Source organism: Microtus pennsylvanicus, chromosome 6 (genome assembly GCF_037038515.1).
Source record: "Microtus pennsylvanicus isolate mMicPen1 chromosome 6, mMicPen1.hap1, whole genome shotgun sequence".
NCBI lineage: Eukaryota > Metazoa > Chordata > Mammalia > Rodentia > Cricetidae > Microtus > Microtus pennsylvanicus.
Window position 1 is genome coordinate 46388514 of NC_134584.1, and position 18474 is coordinate 46406987.

General features: G+C 36.4%; 1 protein-coding gene across 2 annotated transcripts in view; it reads right to left on the reverse strand.

Annotated features, from left to right (window-relative positions):
- Adamts6 (ADAM metallopeptidase with thrombospondin type 1 motif 6) overlaps window positions 1–18474 on the reverse strand; it is a 217883-nt gene that overhangs the window by 36821 nt on the left and 162588 nt on the right. Inside the window, exons 19-21 of one of the 2 annotated variants that reach the window (XR_012910889.1) lie at window positions 12989–13152; window positions 12006–12144; window positions 11251–11339 (exon numbers count right to left, since the gene is read on the reverse strand). Coding sequence is in view for 1 of the 2 variants with exons in the window: in XM_075976158.1 (XP_075832273.1) it covers window positions 12006–12144; window positions 12989–13152 (303 nt within the window). In the remaining variant the exon portion in view is untranslated. The remainder of the gene's footprint in view (window positions 1–11250; window positions 11340–12005; window positions 12145–12988; window positions 13153–18474) is intronic. The other variant, XM_075976158.1, reaches the window with a different exon arrangement.

Sequence of the window (18474 nt, forward strand, 5' to 3'; positions counted from 1 at the left end):
GAGACAAGTGCCAGGAAAAAACAACAACAAACCTTATTTGCTCTTTCTTCAATTGCTGGAATCTGGCTGTTGTGTGGTGTGATTGCTGGCCAGACATGAACATTTGCAGGGCCCAGCAAAGTCCATCTGCCTTGGATCTAACAACTGGCACCCAGAGTACCAATCCACTCCACCCACATAGCTTCCTTCTTTTGAAGAGCCCATTGCTCTTTTTTAAAAAATCTTTCAAAAACTTCCTTTCTTTGCCTTCCCAGTGTTTCCCGTCTGTTCTGGGCAATAGTAGATGTCCCGAGGAAACCCAGAATGATCAAAGTGGAAATGTTACTCTAAAAACATTGTATTTTTCATTGCTAGCCATGATGGCACATGTCTTTAATCCTAGCACTTGAGAAGTAGAGGCAGGTGGATCCCTGTGGGTTCAAGGAAATTCTGGTCTACACAGCAGCCAGAACCACATAGTGAGACCCTGTCTGAAAAATACAAGTATTTTTTTCTAGAGCAATTGTGTTTAGTGAAGATAAATCAGGATGGGGCACACATACAATAGGTTTACTGAGGTCACAGCACACATAGAAGAGATTTCTACTATTTAAGAAGTAACACCTTTCATGAAAAAGAAATGTCTAAATCAATTTGACTCGTTAAGTTCTATCTTTACTTAAGGTATAAATTTAATTACTTCAATGAGACTGTATTAAAAAGAGGTGGCAAGAATAAAGGAAAGGTCATTATATTACTTGTCTAATAAAATACTGTATTTTCAAGTCTGATATTTTTACTTGTACACATCTCTCATTTTGTTAAATAACTGGATGATCTCTTTCATCCCGATCTTCATTGATATTAAGAACTCATTCATAATCAAATGACTATGACAACATTCAGTTTCACTTTAGCTTATTTTTTTCCTTCACCTCCAACTGATTTAGTTCTAGGCAGTCAATGATCTAAGACAAGTTTTCACTTCCCTTTGCGAAACGAGGCAACCAAATTAGATGACCTCTAATGTTTCTTTCAGATCCAAAATGCTATGGCTTGCTTTTGCCCTTTCTCTTTATTTCAATAGTTCAGATTTTTGAAGGATTCTCCCTCTTTAATGTCTGTTTTCTCCCTGTATTCTACAGAATAAAGAGTGAAGGGATGGGGACATAGCTCAGGGTAGATCTCTTGCCTAGTATGTGTGAAGCCCTTCATTTTAATTCCCAGAAAAATCAGGGACACACACACACACACACACACACACACACACACACACACGACACAGAGAGGAGAGAGAGAAAGAACTACAAAGAAAAAGAGACAGGTGGAGAGAATAATATAGAGGTACATATTTGGTTTTGTAGTCTTGTTGTGGTCTTTGAGTTTTCGCCAGTTCTTTTCACATAACCAAGGAGCTAGACAGGAAGTAAGAATGTCAACTACAAATGGGAACTTTGAAGCTCCTAGAAGCACATGCCTATAAGCCCAGCACTCTGAAGAGGCCAGGGTAGAAGAATCAAGAGTTCAAAGTCATCCTCCACTACATAGGGAGCTATAACCCAGCGTGGGCTACTTAATACCCTATTTCACAGACAAAACAAAAGCAAGCAAACAAAGAGCTAATTTGTGTTACTAAAGACCAATCTCTATGGTTTTTAGTAGGAGTTTTTTTCTCACATTTATTTAAAATTTCAGAAATGATGCTGGTCTTGGATTACTTTTTCCAAACACTGTGACCTAGTTACTTGTGAATAAAGAAACTTTAAAATATCATATGAGAAATCCCTTTCTTGAGATCAAAGAGTAAATACTTCAGATTTGATTTAAAGTAAAGATATAATTATAAGCAAGTTGAATAGTTTTTAAGTTAAAATCCTCATATTCTTCAAGTTCTCAGAAAAGAAGAATAAGGAAGATTTATTTTTCCAAAAATAGTTTATTTCTACTTCCTTGTAGGGACACATGTTATGATTGCTAAAAATGCTATTTTGTCTTTCATTGTCAGGCTTGCCTTTAATGGCTAAGCCATCTCTCAAATCTTAAAAAATGCTATTTTGAACAGAATTTTTGGGAAATGAAACACACTCTGCCTCATACTGATCACTAATACACCAGAAATGTACTCTAATTTGTTTTCAGTTTTATGACATCTTTTATTGAATCATAGGCATCAAGTTCTCTTCATGTTAGTAAAGACAGTACTTACTAAATCATTGAAGTTTATGGCTTCAGAGCCAAGGCTCTCAGGAGCTGGGATATTCACAGACACCCTGCTGTGGGGCCTGATCCAACTAATCCCAATGCGCTGAAAGTCATTCTTCCTTCTCAACATTGCAATGTTGGGAGAATCAATATGGAAGTGGCATGGTCATTCATTGACAGGCTTTTGTTTAATCTAATCAATACGGAAATACCAAGGTCAAACAGTGAGAGGCTTTCGTCCAGTATTCTAAGTAGCTCACTTTTCCAGAACAAGGAGAAAATTGGAGACTTTTTAGTCTTTCTTAACTGAAGATACTTTCCTCCAGGAGTTTGTACTCTTAGAAGGATCACAGTGACCTGTGCTATGTCTAAGTTTGCTATACACAGAAATAAAATTCGGAAAATCCCAGGGTCAAACAATAGTACACTGTACAACCTTACACCAAAAAAGAAAAGAAACAGAAAAAAGGAAAATCATTTTCCCAGGGACTTATTCAAATTCTATAACTCATGGCATTATGTAAAGAGATTAACTATATATCTACAGTTTCACCTACAACCTTTTATTTGTTATGAAAAGCTATGCAGGTTTAGTTATAAGAATCAGTCTTTTCTGCTTCAGACTTAATTTCAAATAATAAAAAATTTAAAGTTAAAATAAGGGATGGAAAGATGGCTCAGTGGCTAAGGTCACTCACTGTTCTTCTAGGGGACCTAGTTTTAGTTCTCATGATGGCTCATAACCCTATGCAATTCCAGATCCAGAGGATACAACACACTCTACTGGCATCTTTGGCCACTGCATGCACAAAACATCCATACATGAAGTATAAAAAGGATAGAATATCTGAAGTTTTTAATTTTAAAATAATAAAACTATTTTATGCCCCCCACAAAAAAACCACCACCACCACCACAAACCCTCAACCTATTGTTTTCTTTTCCAGATTGGTACCTACCTATTTTGATTTTCCATCAAAGTTATAGTATATGCCTAAAAGTGTTAGTTATTATAAAAGTCAAGCCCCACAACAGTTTCTCTTTTTCTTTATCTTTTTTCTATTTATTTATTTAAGATTTCTATCTCTTCTCTGCCACCGCCTCCCATTTCCCTCCCCCTCACCCAATCAAGTCCCCCTCCCTCGTCAGCCCAAAGAGCAATCATACTACTCAGCAGTAAAAAACAAGGACTTCTTGAATTTTGCATGCAAATGGATGGAAATAGAAAACACTATCCAGACCCAAAAAGAGGAACATGGGATGTACTCACTCATATTTGGTTTCTAGCCATAAATAAAGGACATTGAACCTATAATTCGTGATCCTAGAGAAGCTAAATAAGAAAGAGAACCCAAAGAAAAACATATAGGCATCCTCCTGAATATTAACCTTCATCAGGCAATGAAAGGAGACAGAGACAGAGACCCACATTGGAGCACCGAACAGAAATCTCAAGGTCCAAATCAGGAACAGAAGGAGAGAGAGCACGAGCAAAGAACTCAGGACCGCGAGGGGTGCACCCACACACTGAGACAATGGGGATGTTCTATCGGGAACCCACAACAGTTTGTTATAAGAACTGACATCTTAGTAATGTTAAATATGTTAGAAAGACATGTTAGAACTGGCAAAGAAATTAAATGGACATTTGTAAGAATGTAAAACATTTTTTTCAACATTGTCTGGTATTTTGTGAATGTTTCCTTTTAGCTGAGTATTAGTTCTGACCTAAAGATTGTATTATATTTCTCTCTTCCTCCTCCCTTTTCTCTCCTTCTCCCTCTCTTATTTGAACTAGAGTTTCTAAATGAAGCCCATGTTGGACTCAAACTCACCAATCTCTGTCTTGATTTTCCCACTAGGCTTGGTTCAACATTACATATTTCTAGTAATTATTTTAAAAATAATTTAAAATGTCATTTCAAAATGGACTTACTACAATTTAAGTTCACATTATGTTTGTATTGTATCGTTATTGTAAATATTAAAACATATGACGTCAAAAGATATCACCAGAGAAATGAAAAAATATCTAATGTTTCAAAGGCTAAGATAAACTGTATGACAAATTCTTTAAGATAATTTGAAAATTATGTTATTAATAAATGTATTATTATAGATTATTACATAAACTTGTTAAGTTACCAAGAAGTTGCTGTCAGAGACCATTTGAAATACATCCTTTCTTTCCTGTCTTCCTTCCTTTTGCCTTGTGCTTTAATCATGCACAGTCTTAGACTGAACTGAGGAAAGACATACTCAGGAATAATAACAAATAAGAAAAGTTTACATATCATCCAAAAGCTCTAGTCCCCAATTTGGAAGAGCAAAGCATTGTCCATCTTTATATACTGAAGATCACTAGGGAGCTAAATTGTGCTTATATGCATTTTTCTTCTTAGAAGAAAGTCAAAATAGATAGAAAAGGAGTAGCATGATTTTTTTTCCTCACAGTCTTAGTGACACATTCAAATAAGTAAGATTTCTCAGACTTTTTCATGCAACCTTTTAGTTTTCAATCATTTTTAAAGCACCCCCTAAGCAGAATAAAAAGAAAATCTAAGTCTTGCTTATTAAGGATCAAATATTTTAACAACAATTTGTATTGAATAGAACCAATGTCACCACATTTCCATTGAGAAGTGCAGTATTTTGTAGCACCTCATGAGCATGCCATAGTGTCTTTGGAAACCATCTTCCAAAGCTTAGAAACAAAGCAGAAAGCAGTTCCAATATGTATAAAAGTCCAAATGAATCAGGTAAAGATGTATACAATAAAGTTAAAAATAGAATTTTCTTACCTGGACAGAAGAAATATGTAAAACAACCTTTATGTTTATATTCAGTTCATTCTCCCTCTCTCTCTCTCTCTCCCTTCCTTCCTCCCTGTCTTTTCCCTCCCTCTCTCCATTTCTCTCCCCCCCCTCTCTTGCACACACACACACACACATGCACACCAACAAATAGGCTTGTTGGGTTGGGGCACAGCTCACAGACACAAACTTGCCTAGCACTTCAAACAAACAACAAAAACCAGTCAATTTACAATAACATCAGGGAAGGAAAAGCATTAAAGATGTACCAAAAATGAAGTAACAATGAAATAGATTTAGTAAGTATAAAGGAAAAACAATGATAACATTTTAGTCACTGACATCTGATCAGAAATGCTAATACTTATGTAGTATATATTTGAAAAGACATTTTATTTTATGTGTATGTTCCTGAGTGTATATATGTGCACCACATGTGTACAGTGTCCACAGAGTTCAGAAGAGGGTATTAGATTTCTGAGTATTGGAGTTACAGGCATTTATGATGTGGGTGTTGGGAACAGTACTTGAGTCATCTTCAAGAGCAGCAAGTGCACTCAACTGATGAATCATTTCTCTATATATAAAAACAAAACAAAACTGTGTTCTTTGATCTCTGAATAAAAAATAAGGTTTCCTGAAATGACTATGCCTCCTTCTTCTTCCTCAATCTAAGTACAGCTTTAACTCATCTTCCTTGAGCTGCAAAGCAATATTCAGGGTGAGGCTACTCTAAGAGACACTATAAGAAACTTGAGTTCTTTGGTATGCAATTCTTTTACTTCACAAAAAAAAAAGAAAGAAAAGAATCTTGGGGGTGGGAAAGACAATGTGAACAAAATATCAGGACAGTTATAACACCAATGGGTGACAAGTAGTGTATTTTAAGTGTAACTGCAAAACTATAACAAACATACAATATTATAGGTATTTTGTCTTTTCTATGCACTGTTAATGAAGAACTCTTTGGTAGCAAATAGGTCAACGTTAAATACAATGCTAAAAGTCTTAGTTACTAGTCTTGGGAGGCTTTACTTTAAAAGTTCAAGATCTATATGAAATCAGAGAAGAGGCTGGGTAAATTGTGAAGATGGAAAATGGATGTTTAAATAGTAGAAAATTGAAAAACAGAAGTATCATCATGAATATTGCTGCATTATGCAAAATCCATTCCCTAAGAAATAATATTCTAATACAGTAGAGGGGTTCCTTCCTGATTAGACCTACAAGATAAAAGAAGAGCGGGAGTTTTCACCATGCTGTTAGGGCGGGGGTTATGTGCTTCTTACATTCTGACTTGCAGCTTAAGTTGGTTGACTGTAACAGCCATGTATAAAATGAGCATATCTTATTCGAATTGCTGGAGACCAGAAGAGTTTCCAAATCATATTAATTTAAACTTTAGGATATTGGCATAGAGCTTACTGGTTGAGCATCCCTAATATGAAAAGTCTGATATCCAAAATGCTCTAAAATTGGGGATTCTGGCGATCACCTTGGATTAGGGATGCTCTGCTTATATTCATTTTAGTTTTATAAGTACCACAGAAAAGTGAAATTAACATGAAAATCTCTGAAAACTATTTAGCACAATTGCAGTTAGTTTGAAAAGTAGTAACTAGATGTGATGAATAATCCATCAGGTAAAAAGAAAATGTAAATGAACTGAGATCTAAATATACTCCGTATGGCATGTCCAAGTCCAGTAGCCACAAAGAAATCATGGATTGTCATTTTACTACCTTTTCCACTCAATTCAGCGATGTTACTCTTTACTTTTCAACCCGAATTCACATTTCTGAATCTCATCAACCTTTGCATTACCTCATATCCAATTAACAAAAGATGTTAGTGTTTTTAGGACTAAAACTTTGTCTGTTTTCAATACAGTGTTTCACTAGCTCTAACTGTCCTAAAACTTGCTTTGTAGGCCAGGCTGCCCTTGAACTCACCTGTCTCTGCCTCTCCAAGGCTGGAATTAAAGGCATGCGCCACCACTGCCCAGCCAGGACTAAAACTTTTAATCCACAACAAAACCATAATTTTAAAAATATGGACCACACCTTAGAATTGCCAAGGGGTCTTTCAAAAATCTGATGTTCAGACTAAATCTCTAACAATTTCTAAAAGACAGAAGTGTTGGGGGGCCCACATATCAGGATCTCAGGAAGATTTAGAGCTTTTTCTTTCCAACCTGTGTCAAAGTTAAGAGCCATTGTTCAGGGCAACATTTCTGAACAAACTTTAAAGCTGGTGAAGGAAATTCTTTTGGTGGATACATAGCAAGTTTCTCTATAGAGGTGCTAAGTGGTGAAAAAACTTTGTTCAAAGTAACCAACTGTTATTATTAGAGAAACATTATGTTAAATTATTACTAGACTCAACTGCTGTACCTCATATTATAAAATGATTTAACTTGAAGTCTACTTATATAATAAAAATCATTATAGCAAAGGTTATTTTGTATGACTGTTGAGGATGATAGAAGGATACCAGGCAGTAGAATATGTTTTATAAACTATACATCATTCATCTGTTATTAATCAGCCAAGCCACAGAGTCATTTGTAATTAAAGCAAATAGAGATTATCATGTAGTGTTACTAGGAATTTGCATCTAGCCCAGTTACTGGAGTGAGGCTCCTAAACTATCAAGACCTGTGTTCCCAAGTCAGGAACTGGAGGCAGAGCCTAACAAGCCTTGCTTTAAGACACCTCCTGTAGTTCTGATGTTTGCTAAGCTTTGACAACAACACATCTAGGCAAACATTAGCAAAGAGGAAGTATGCAATAACTAAAACCAGTGTGTAAGTATAAAGTAACCTTTAAAAGACACAGAGCAAATGTTATATGGTGTGAATTACTAACCAAAAACAGGTTCTAGAGTTTTGCATCATAAAACAATATTACTTTCATTATTAAGCCAAGTTTTATCAATTAACACATGATTATGGTCATTAATCCAATAGTATAGTACATTGGGGACTTATTTAAATTACATAGTACATAATAGTTTGGATAAGGCATGAAGAAATAAATTCTAGAATTACTAAGGTTCTGAAATTAGGAAAGTTTTCATGTACTGGGTTTTCGCAGAATAATCACAGCTGTCTTAATAGTCACATTTATCCTGAAGACAACACCCCATAGCATCTTAATGTTCCCAATCAGCCCAAGGAAGCACTTCCTCCCTGACTCAGAGCAGCCATCACTCAGAATGAATCATCACCAATGTTTCCTGTATATTAGCTGTGTCATCGGGTCTGCTAAGCGACAGAAAAACAGTTTTTAATTTCTTATCTTAAGACATCTCATCATAGAAAACTATCATTCTTGCTCCCTGACTCATAGTTCAAAGGTATTGATGTCAGTAAAGCACATATGGACCAATAATGAACAACACAGAGGGTCTTGTGAGACTCCAGATAAGTTCTTTGAGAGGTCTTGCTCTTTTTCCATTTAAAATCTTGAGAGCTTTAAGGCTCCCACAATCTCCCTGGTGAGATCAAAGTAGAACATCATAATTAAGAACTAATTTTAGTTTTTATCTCCAGTTTTGGAGTGAAATGTATGTAGAATATATTTTTCTAGAAGGTCTTTAACTGTAAATAAATTCCTTTTTGGCGTGATAGTAGATGACTCTGACTTCTTTGATTAACATTCCTGAGCTCTAAAGAAATTTATTTCCTCCAAGCATAAGCTTCCACTATTTAAAGTATCTGGAATTAAAAATAAAGACACATATAGAAGGAGGAAGTTCGATAGCTGGTATCTACAACAGGATGTAGATACCCTCGGACATCCAGTTTCCTACAGGGGAAAGAAGAGCTGCACATACTTTTTTGATCTTGAGTTTTAGTTGTCAGTTTGACCCAATCTAGAGTCACTTGGCAAGGGGAGTCTCAATGACAATTGTCTAGATTAAGTTGGTCTGTGGGCATGTCTATGGGGGGATTGTCTTGATTAGTGGGAAAACCAACCAACAGTGGGTGGCACCCTTCTCTGGGTAAGGGATATTGGATTGTATAAGAATAGAGAAAACAAGCAGAGCACTGAATGTACACATACATTAATTCACTGTGCTCTGCTCTTTCTTGACTGTGGATGGAATGTGACTAGCTGCTTCAAGTTCCTATGTCTTGACTTTGAGCTGCTGTGTAATGATGGACTATAAACTAGAATTGGGACTAATAAGTCCTTTCCTCCTTAAGTAGTTTTTATCAGGGGATTTTACACATCAACAGAAAGTGAAAATAAGACATTTGTTAAAATTATTGTTTAATGGTCTCATGGGTGCTCATATCCACTTACTGTTTATAAGTGCTTATAATTTTCCTAGAATATATCAGATATTGTACTAGGAGCAAAATGAATTCTCAAAGATGCAGATTTCCATGACCAGGCCCTGAACTTTATATCCCTACACTGCTAGGATTCAGTTGCTCTGAAAGCAACAGCGATCCAAAATTTTGTATGGGTACCAGAACCACCTGGAGCGCTTGTGAAAACACAGTCCCCATTCAGTTTCTCTGAAGTTCTGATATAGGGCCCCCAGTCAGCTTCTCAGTAAGTCCCTAACTGATGCTGAGGCAGCTGGTTCCCAGATCACAACTGGATGACCAAGACAAATGACAGCTCTGCACACATCATCTGCCAACTTCCAATCACTGACCTCCCTCTCAACAAAAGCAATGATGTCATAAAAGCTCAAAGTCACTCACACTCAAGCAGAGTTTGGGGTTCCAGAACCACTTCAAATATAAGATCGGTAGCCCCAGATCAAAGTAGTTTATACCATGGAAAAGAAACCTCTCCATCCAGGGGCTTTTCTTTTTATTTAGGTTTTTCCTCATTCACAAATCATTTCCATTTTTCAATATAAATGTTATGAAAAAGAATAACTCATTTAGATTTTTTATACTGTTTACTTCAATAAACTCATCGTTTTCTTTTGAATTAAATTTTCATGCCTCTTCCACCTTTGTTGGATTATGTGCTCTCTGAACAAAGAGAATCATATGATTTAAAGAGCATTGGGAATCCATTTAATTTCTCCTTGGCCTCAGACAAGACTGTGTGTAAACCATTCTCAAACAGAGCACAAAGAACAGGCAGCAGGGCCCCCCACTCAGCATTCTATTGATTACTTGAATATACTACTAAGCCTTCTTGTCCCCAACCCAGTTGACCTCAGCATTAGGGTATTATTAGAAAGCCTAAACCTTAAATTATTTGGACTCATCCTTTATTCTATTCTTAATAAGTTTACTTATTTATACTACTTAAATATATGCTATCTTAATGATTTTTTTGTTGGTTGGTACAAAGGGGAAGATTAATTTAATTCATAAAGTAACTAAAAGTGATTTAATTAGCACAAGTAGAGTTTTATGTATAAATGACATTAAATATAATGCAATAGCCCTTATGGGAACAAAATGTGAATTAGTTGAGAATAATGGTATTACTCATTTTGTTTTACTAAAAGAAGTGGTGAAAACTTTATGAGATATCAGACATCTCATACATAAAATGGGTGGGAACAGGAGAACTTTTAAAATAGATTGCAAGTTCTACTTAACCGTATTTTATGATATTTCACATGAGTGAAATCTTTCAAAAAGATTTATTTATTGTGTATACAATATTTTTCCTGCATGCATGCCTGTAGGCCAGAAGAGAGCACCAGATCTCACTACAGATGGTTGTAAACCACCATGTGGTTGCTGGGAATTGAACTCAGGACCTTTAGAAAAAGCAGGCATGCTCTTAACCACTGAGTCATCTCTCCAGCCCCACATGAATGAATTTCAATAGAGCATTATTCATATTTTTTGACTTTTCATGTTGTGTAGTCTTTACTATTGGAAGTAGGGTCATAGTAATGGATGATTTTAACTTTAATGACTCAAAAATATGGATTCTATCATATGATAATCATTTTTGAAAATATTCTTTTCCTATTCAAATACTTGAAGCATTTGGAGAGCCAATGGATACATGGACAAAGGTCCATGGAATGCATATATTTTTACATAGTTTAGAATGGAAATGTGTCATTTATTTCCATTTCAACATTCTAAATACTATCATTTTAAATGTATACTTGGGTTTTGGGATGGTGAGGTACTCCAGGCATCCCTGGCCTTAAAGGATGGGTCTGCTTCTTGCCTACTGTAATAAAGCTTTGTGGTGGAGGTGGTGCATTTAGTCTCCAGAGAGAAGGAAGATGCTGCTTGCACAGCACTTCTACTCACCAGTCCATGAAGCAGCAAGGGTGTTGGCTTTGAAGGAAGCCAACTGTCCTGCTCTCCCAGCCAGAGGTAAAGAATTGCATTGGTGGCCACTAGAGGGAGGAGGATTAGGAATAGAGTAAATTGTGGGGAAAAGGCACCCATGAAAAACGCACATGGGACAACCAACACATCACCAACCACTGCCTACCAGCTACATCTACCTCGCTGAGGGATTATAATGGGGTCACTAAACATCATTAACCCAGAGATCCAGACACCAGTAATTTATGCAGCATCCTAGTATACTGCTCCTTAACTTTGATGGCTGGAGAAGGGAGTTTGAACAGGATTGTGGGAAACACGCAACTGTACAAACACAAACACACATGCACACATACATTCTCATGCCCCATTACAACAAGTTGCACTTGTGACGTCTGATTCTTGCTGGTTTTTAATTTAAAACTCTTGATGTTCTTTACCAAGAATGTGTTCATGAAAAGCAAACAGCCCACCTTCAAGATAGTCTTGGAGAAGCACCAGCAGAGATACTCATTGTGCCAAGATGTATTTTACCAACAAATCTGTGTAAATTACATGAGGTTGAAACAAACAGAATGTAATTTAATTAAGCAAAGTTTCTTTTGCTAAATTACAGCTTGAAGCAAACCTGCAAAAAATGTTACCAATTAGCTTTTTAGCAAACAAAAAACACAGCTCGGAGTAGGTTTTGCTTTCCACACTGCCAGCTGTGGGCTGCCTAGTGGGTGTCTTACCTCCAGCACAAGTAGCTGAGCACTCCGACCAGGGCTGATGATGCCACAGAAAGCCAACTTCATTATCTCCACTGCCAGGACGAGTGATGGGAACGTTGAACTTGTACCTAATTCCCAAATTCTGTTCTTGGAGTAGAACCTGCCATTGAAAACAACTGGTGAAGATAATTAAAATACAATGAGCCTTTATTCAGATACTTATCATTTCTTCTGAAGAAGAAAATGCCATAGAGCATGTCTTACAGGAAATTTAGAACATGTGTTTATTTACTTTAGCTTTTTGACAGTCTCACTCTGTGGTCCAGGCTGACCTTGAACCCACGACAACTTTAAAAGATTATTACATTTTTTTTTATTGGTGGGAGGGTGTGCACATGCCTTGAAGCATGTATAGAGGTCAAAGGGCAATTTGTCAGAGTTGGTTCTCTCCTTCTATCATGTGAATCATGGGAATTGAACTCAGGCTTGGTGACAAACGCCTTTATCTGATGAGACATCTCAGTGGCCTACAACACAGCTTCAAAGCACATGAGTTTTAATAAAATCTTTCTTTTTTTCTGTTCATAAGTAGTATGTCACTGTTTTCATTTATACTGCTTGGTCATAAAACTTTTACTCAAGAAAACATGAAAATCTGGGTGGTGGTGGCACACACCTTTAATCCCAGCACTTGGGAGGCAGAGGCAGGCGGATTTCTCTGAGTTGGTGGCCAGCCTGGTCTACAGAGCTAGTTCCAGGACAGCCGGGGCTACACAGAGAAGTCCTGTCTCAAAAAACAAACAAACAAAAAACTATAAAAAGATGAAAGTCAGTTGGCAAGAGATTTATGGCCTTCACTCTGCAGTGTCTACACTCTCGGGATAAAATCATCTTACCTTTGCCTTAATTCCATCACCTGCAAAACAGAGCTGATCAAACATGGCCCTTTTCTACCCCACAATGTGGAAATTACAGTGAAAATGTAATGATAAAGACACATTTACCATTACAATGAGGTTTTCAGAGGTGGGTCCTAGGGCTTCCAAGGACTCTGGTTCATCTGTTGGTCTCTTGTAGTGGAAAGCTGTCCCAGAAACATCAAATTTCCTAGGCCAGTCAATAGTCCAGGCACCATTAATATAGTAATCATCCCCTTCAGATTTTAAAGCTAGAAAAGAGAACAACAATCCACTTAAAAATGTTAGATTTCATTTAGTAGTATATTATGGATCAACTACTGCAGTAGGTTTTTAATGAACAGTTATTTAATTCAGAGACAATGCTAGGCTATCTTCCCTCTCTTCCCTTTTTCACTTCATCTTTCCCTTGGTTGCTTTTATTTCTCCCAAACAGTGACTGACTTTATTATGAGGATATTCCTATCTGGGACCCACCTTCTTAAATTAAAAATGCAGAGGAAAAAAGGGGACTTAGAAACCTTTGAATAATATCTAAATCTTGGGTCCCCAGGGCAGAAAGAAGCTGACTGCCAGGTGACCTGAGGGGTAGAGGCAGGGCCCTTTCTCCCTACATGCTTACATCTACCATAAAGTGAGATGGCACCAGGCACATGAGTAGTGTTGGGGCGGCTATGGCCTAAGGCCAGTCTAGGGTGCAGAGTGAGACCTTGTCTCAAAAGCAAAGCAAGGACAGCCACTGAGGCTATGGATGCCCTTGCTTTATGTTTGGGTCAAGGTTTCTCTATAGAACCCATTGGTCTTATACTTGTAAGCCTCCTCCTGCCTTAGCCTCCTAAGCACTTGCTCTACAGTTGTTTGGGGGCCACCATATCATCTGTTTCTAATTTAAATGCAAACTGGAATAGAAGAACTTACAGTGGCTGTACTAGTTCTGCACAGTAACAAGGTCATTAACAGTGAGGCAGGGATGCGGAGGTCCTCAGGCCTCCCTATCCATCACTACAGACACACTTAGGAAGAAGGGAACTTGTTGCCTTCAGTTGTTTACCCACTATTGACCCCATCAGGCTCCAGTGGATACTTTCAATTCAATGACCACACAGATGACCCTGGTTACGCTAACTGGTCATAAACAAAACTCCAAGTCATAAATCTAGGAAAGAGGATGGTGAAGTTGATAAGGATGGAAGTATGTAGGGGAAAGAGAGTAATAATGATGGGTTATATACATACATGTATGAAATTGTCAAAGAACAGAATTAATAATAATAAAACAATGTCAACCAAAGAACTGCAATAATTTTCATATGAATGTTGAGAGGGTAATTACTTATTCATAATGTCATTAGTTGAAATGAATGAAACATTTATATGAGAGGATAAGAAGGGCATTAGGAAAACATGAAAGAGGAGCTGGGCATGAGGGCAGAAGTGTGGGGCAGACTTACTCTCTAAATAGTAAAGGAGTGGTTAAAAGACCATGGTGAGGGAAAACCTGTGCTTCTGGTGCACAGACAACTGAACAACAGAATCAAAGAGTTTGAAAATAGATCCAGGTCATAAGAGAATTTTGTCCTCACTTTTTAAAACACATTTTTAAATTAATTTTATTTCTCATATATTACATCCTGACCACAGTTTGCCCTCCCTCCTCACCTTCCAGGCCTCTTCTAGATCCACTCCTCCTCTGTTTCCCTTCAGAAATGAACAAGCCTTCCAGGAATGTCAACCAAACATGGCATTACAAGATGCACTAAAGCTGGGCACATACCCTCGTGGGAATTCCACGTGGTTTTTACTACTGTAGTTCTGTGGTAGAGCTTGAAACCAGGGATGTTAATAACTCTGGAAGTTCTTTTATTGTGCAGAATTGTTTCGGATATCCTGGGTGTTTTGGGTTTTTTTTCATATGAAGTTGAGTATTGTCTTTCAAGCTCTGTGTTGGAATTTTGATAGGAATTGTGTTGTATCTGTAGATTGCTTTTGGTAAGACTGCCATTTTCACTATGTTAGTACTACCAATCCATAATCATGGAAGATCTTTTCATCTTCTGAAATCTTTAATTTCTTTCTTCAAATACTTGAATTTCTTGTAATTCAGGTCTTTCACTTGCTTGGTTAGCATTACACCAAGGTATTTTATATTAATTTTGGTTATTATAAAGGGTGTTGATTCTCTGATTTCTTTCTCAGCTTTTTAGCATCAGTATATGGGAGAGCAACTGATTTTTTTTTTTGAGTTAACTTTGTATCCAGTCACTTGACTAAAGTTGTTTAAGAGATGTAGGAATTCCCTGGTAGAGTTTTTGAGGTTGTTTATGTATACTATCATATCATCTGTAAATACTTTGATTTCTCCCTTTCCAATTTGTATCCTTTGGATCTCATTTAGTTGTTTTATTGCACTAGCTAGAAATTCAAGTACTATATAGAATAGGTATGGAGAAAGTGGACAGTCTTGTTTCTGAATGTAAAGGAATTGCTTTGAGTTTCTCTCCTTTTAATTTGATGTTGATTGTATAGGCTTGGCGTAAACTGCCTTTATTATGCTTAGGAATGTTCCTTGTTTCCCAAATCTAGACAAACAAAGACTTTTATCATGAAGAGGTGTTGGATTTTGTCAAAGGCTTTCCCAATATCTAATGAGATGATCATGTGTTTTTTTTTCTTTCAGTTTTTTTATGGTATATTAACATTGGCAAATTTTCATATGCTGAACCATCCCTACATCTCTGGCATGGATCCCGTTTGGTCATAATGGATATTTTTATGTGTTTTTAGATTCAGTTTATATTTTTGTATCTATGTTCATGAGTGAAATTGGTCTGTAATTCTTTCTTTGTTGAATACTTTTGTGGTTTGGGTATCAGGATGACCTCATAAAATGAATTTAGCAATGTTCCTTTTGCTTCCATTTTGTGAAATAATTTGAGGAGTATTAGCATTAGCTCCTCTTTGAAGGTCTGGTAGCATTCTGTAGTAAAAGCCATCTGGACCTGGTTTTTTTTTATTTGTTTGTTTTTGGTTGGGAGACTTTCAATGACAGCGTTTATTTCCTATGAGCTATAGATCCATTTAAACTGTTTACTTGATCTTGATTTAACTTTGTCAAGTGATATATATGGAGAAAATTGGTCATTTCTTTTAGATTTTCTAATTTTGCGCAGTACAGGTTTTTAAAGTACGACCTAATGATTCTTTGGAGTTCTTAGGTGCCTATTGTTATATCCCCTATTACATTTCTCATTTTGCTAATTCAGATATTCTCTGTTGTTTATTTATTTTGGATAAGGGTTTGTCTATGTAATTGATTTTTTTCAAAGAACCAACTCTTTATTTCATTGATTCTTTGTATTGTTATCTTTGTTTCTATTTTATTAATTTCAGTCCTTAGTTTGATTATTTCCTGCCTTATACTCCTCTTGGGTGTGTTTACTTCTTTCTTTTCTATAGCTTTCAGGTGTGATGTTCAGTTGCTAGTATGCAAGCTCTTCAATTTCTTTACTTAGGTATTTATTGCTATGGACTCTTCTTAGCACTGTTTTCGTTGTGTTCCATATGTTTGGGAATGTTGTGTGTTCATTTTAATTGAATTCCACAAAGTCCTTTTGCATTGAACCAGTAGTTATTAAGTAGAGACTTGTTCAGGTTCCATGAGTTAGTAGGCTTTCTATTGTTGAAATCCAGCTTTTTAATATATATATATATATATATATATATATATGTATGTATATGTATATATTACAGCCAGCCAAAGTTTCCCCTCTCTCCTTTCCTACCATTCACCTCTGTTCCCAACTCCCAACTTAAGGGCAGTCTGTCATGAGTATCAAGAAAACAAGGCATATCAAGTTGCAGTAAGACTAAGCACTTCCACATGTACTCAAGCTGGGCAAGGCAAACCAGTATGAGGAATAGGGTTCAAAAAGCCAATAAAAGAGTCAGAGATGGCTTCTGTTTCCACTGTTAGGAGTCCCACAGGAGGACCAAGCTACACAAGTGTAATATATATATAGAAAGCCTAGGTCAGTCCCATGTAGGCTCCTTGGTTGTTCATTTGGACTCTGTGAGGCCTTGTGAGCCCAAGATAGTTGATTCTGTGAGTTTTCTTGTGGTGAAAAGGAAGAAGTCAAAGTATCATTATCCAAAGATGATATGATAGTATACATAAGCAACATAAAAACTGTACCAGGGAACTCCTAAAGCTGATAAACATCTTTAGTTAAGTGGCTGGATACAAGATAAATGCAAAGAAAATCAGTAGCTCTCCAATAAACAAATGACAAACAGGCAGAGAAAAAAAATCAGAGAATCAACACTTTGTATAATAGCCTCAAATAATATAAAATATGTTGATATAACTCTAACTATGCAAGTGAAAGACCTCTATGACAAGAACTTCAAATCTTTGAAGAAAGAAACTGAAGAAGGTATCAGAAGATAAAAAAGATCTCCCATGCTCATGGATTGGTAAAAATAAAATTAAAAAATGGCAGAGAATCTTACCAAAAGCAAATTACAGATTAAATGCGATCTCCATTAAAAATGCTAACACAATTCTTTACAGACCTTGAAAGAACAACACTCAATTTCATATATAAAAACAAAATACCAAAAAATAAAAAAAATACCCAGGATAGCTAAAACAATCCTATACAATAAATAAATGCAGAGCTACAGATTTAAAACCCCATGGTATTGGCATAAAAACATACAGGTGGATCAATGGAATTGAATCAAAGACCCCGACATAAATCCACACACTATGGACACCTGATTTTTGACAAAGAAGCAAAAATTATAAAATGGAAAAAATACAGCATGTTCAACAAATGGTGCTTGTCTATCTGGATGTTACCATGTAGGAGAGTACAGATAGATCCATATCTATCACCTTGCATAAAATTCAAGTCCAAGTGGATCAAAGACCTCAACATGAATCCAGTTACACTGAACTGGAGAGGAGAGAAAGTGAGAAATGATCTTGAACGCATTGGAACAGGGGACAACATCCTGAACATAACACCAATAACATAGGAACTAAGAGAGACACTAAATAAATGGGACCTCATGAAATTGAAACGTTTCTGTAAGGAAATCCAGTTTTTAACCCATGATGATCTAATAGGATAAGAGGGTTGTTTCAATTTTCTTGTATCTATTGAGACTTGCTTTGTGACCAAGTATGTGGTCACTTTTGGAGAATGTTCTGTGAGGTGCTGAGAAGAAGGTGTATTCTTTTGTGTTTGGTTAAAATATTCTGTAGATATTTGTTAGGTCCATTTGGCTCCTAATGTCTGTTAGATCCAGTATTTCTGTTTAGTTTTTGTCTGGGAGACCTCTTCATTTGTGCGAGTAGGGTACTGAAGTCTCCCACTTTTAATGTGTGAGGTTCAATATGTGGTTTAAGCTTTAGTAATGTTTCTTTTACAAATATAAATGCCTTTGTGTTTGGGCATAGATATTAAGAATTGAAACATCATCTCAGTATTTTCCTTTAATGAGAATGAAGTGTCCTCCGTCTCTTCTGATTAATTTTGGTTCGAGGTCTATTTTTTAGATATTAGAAT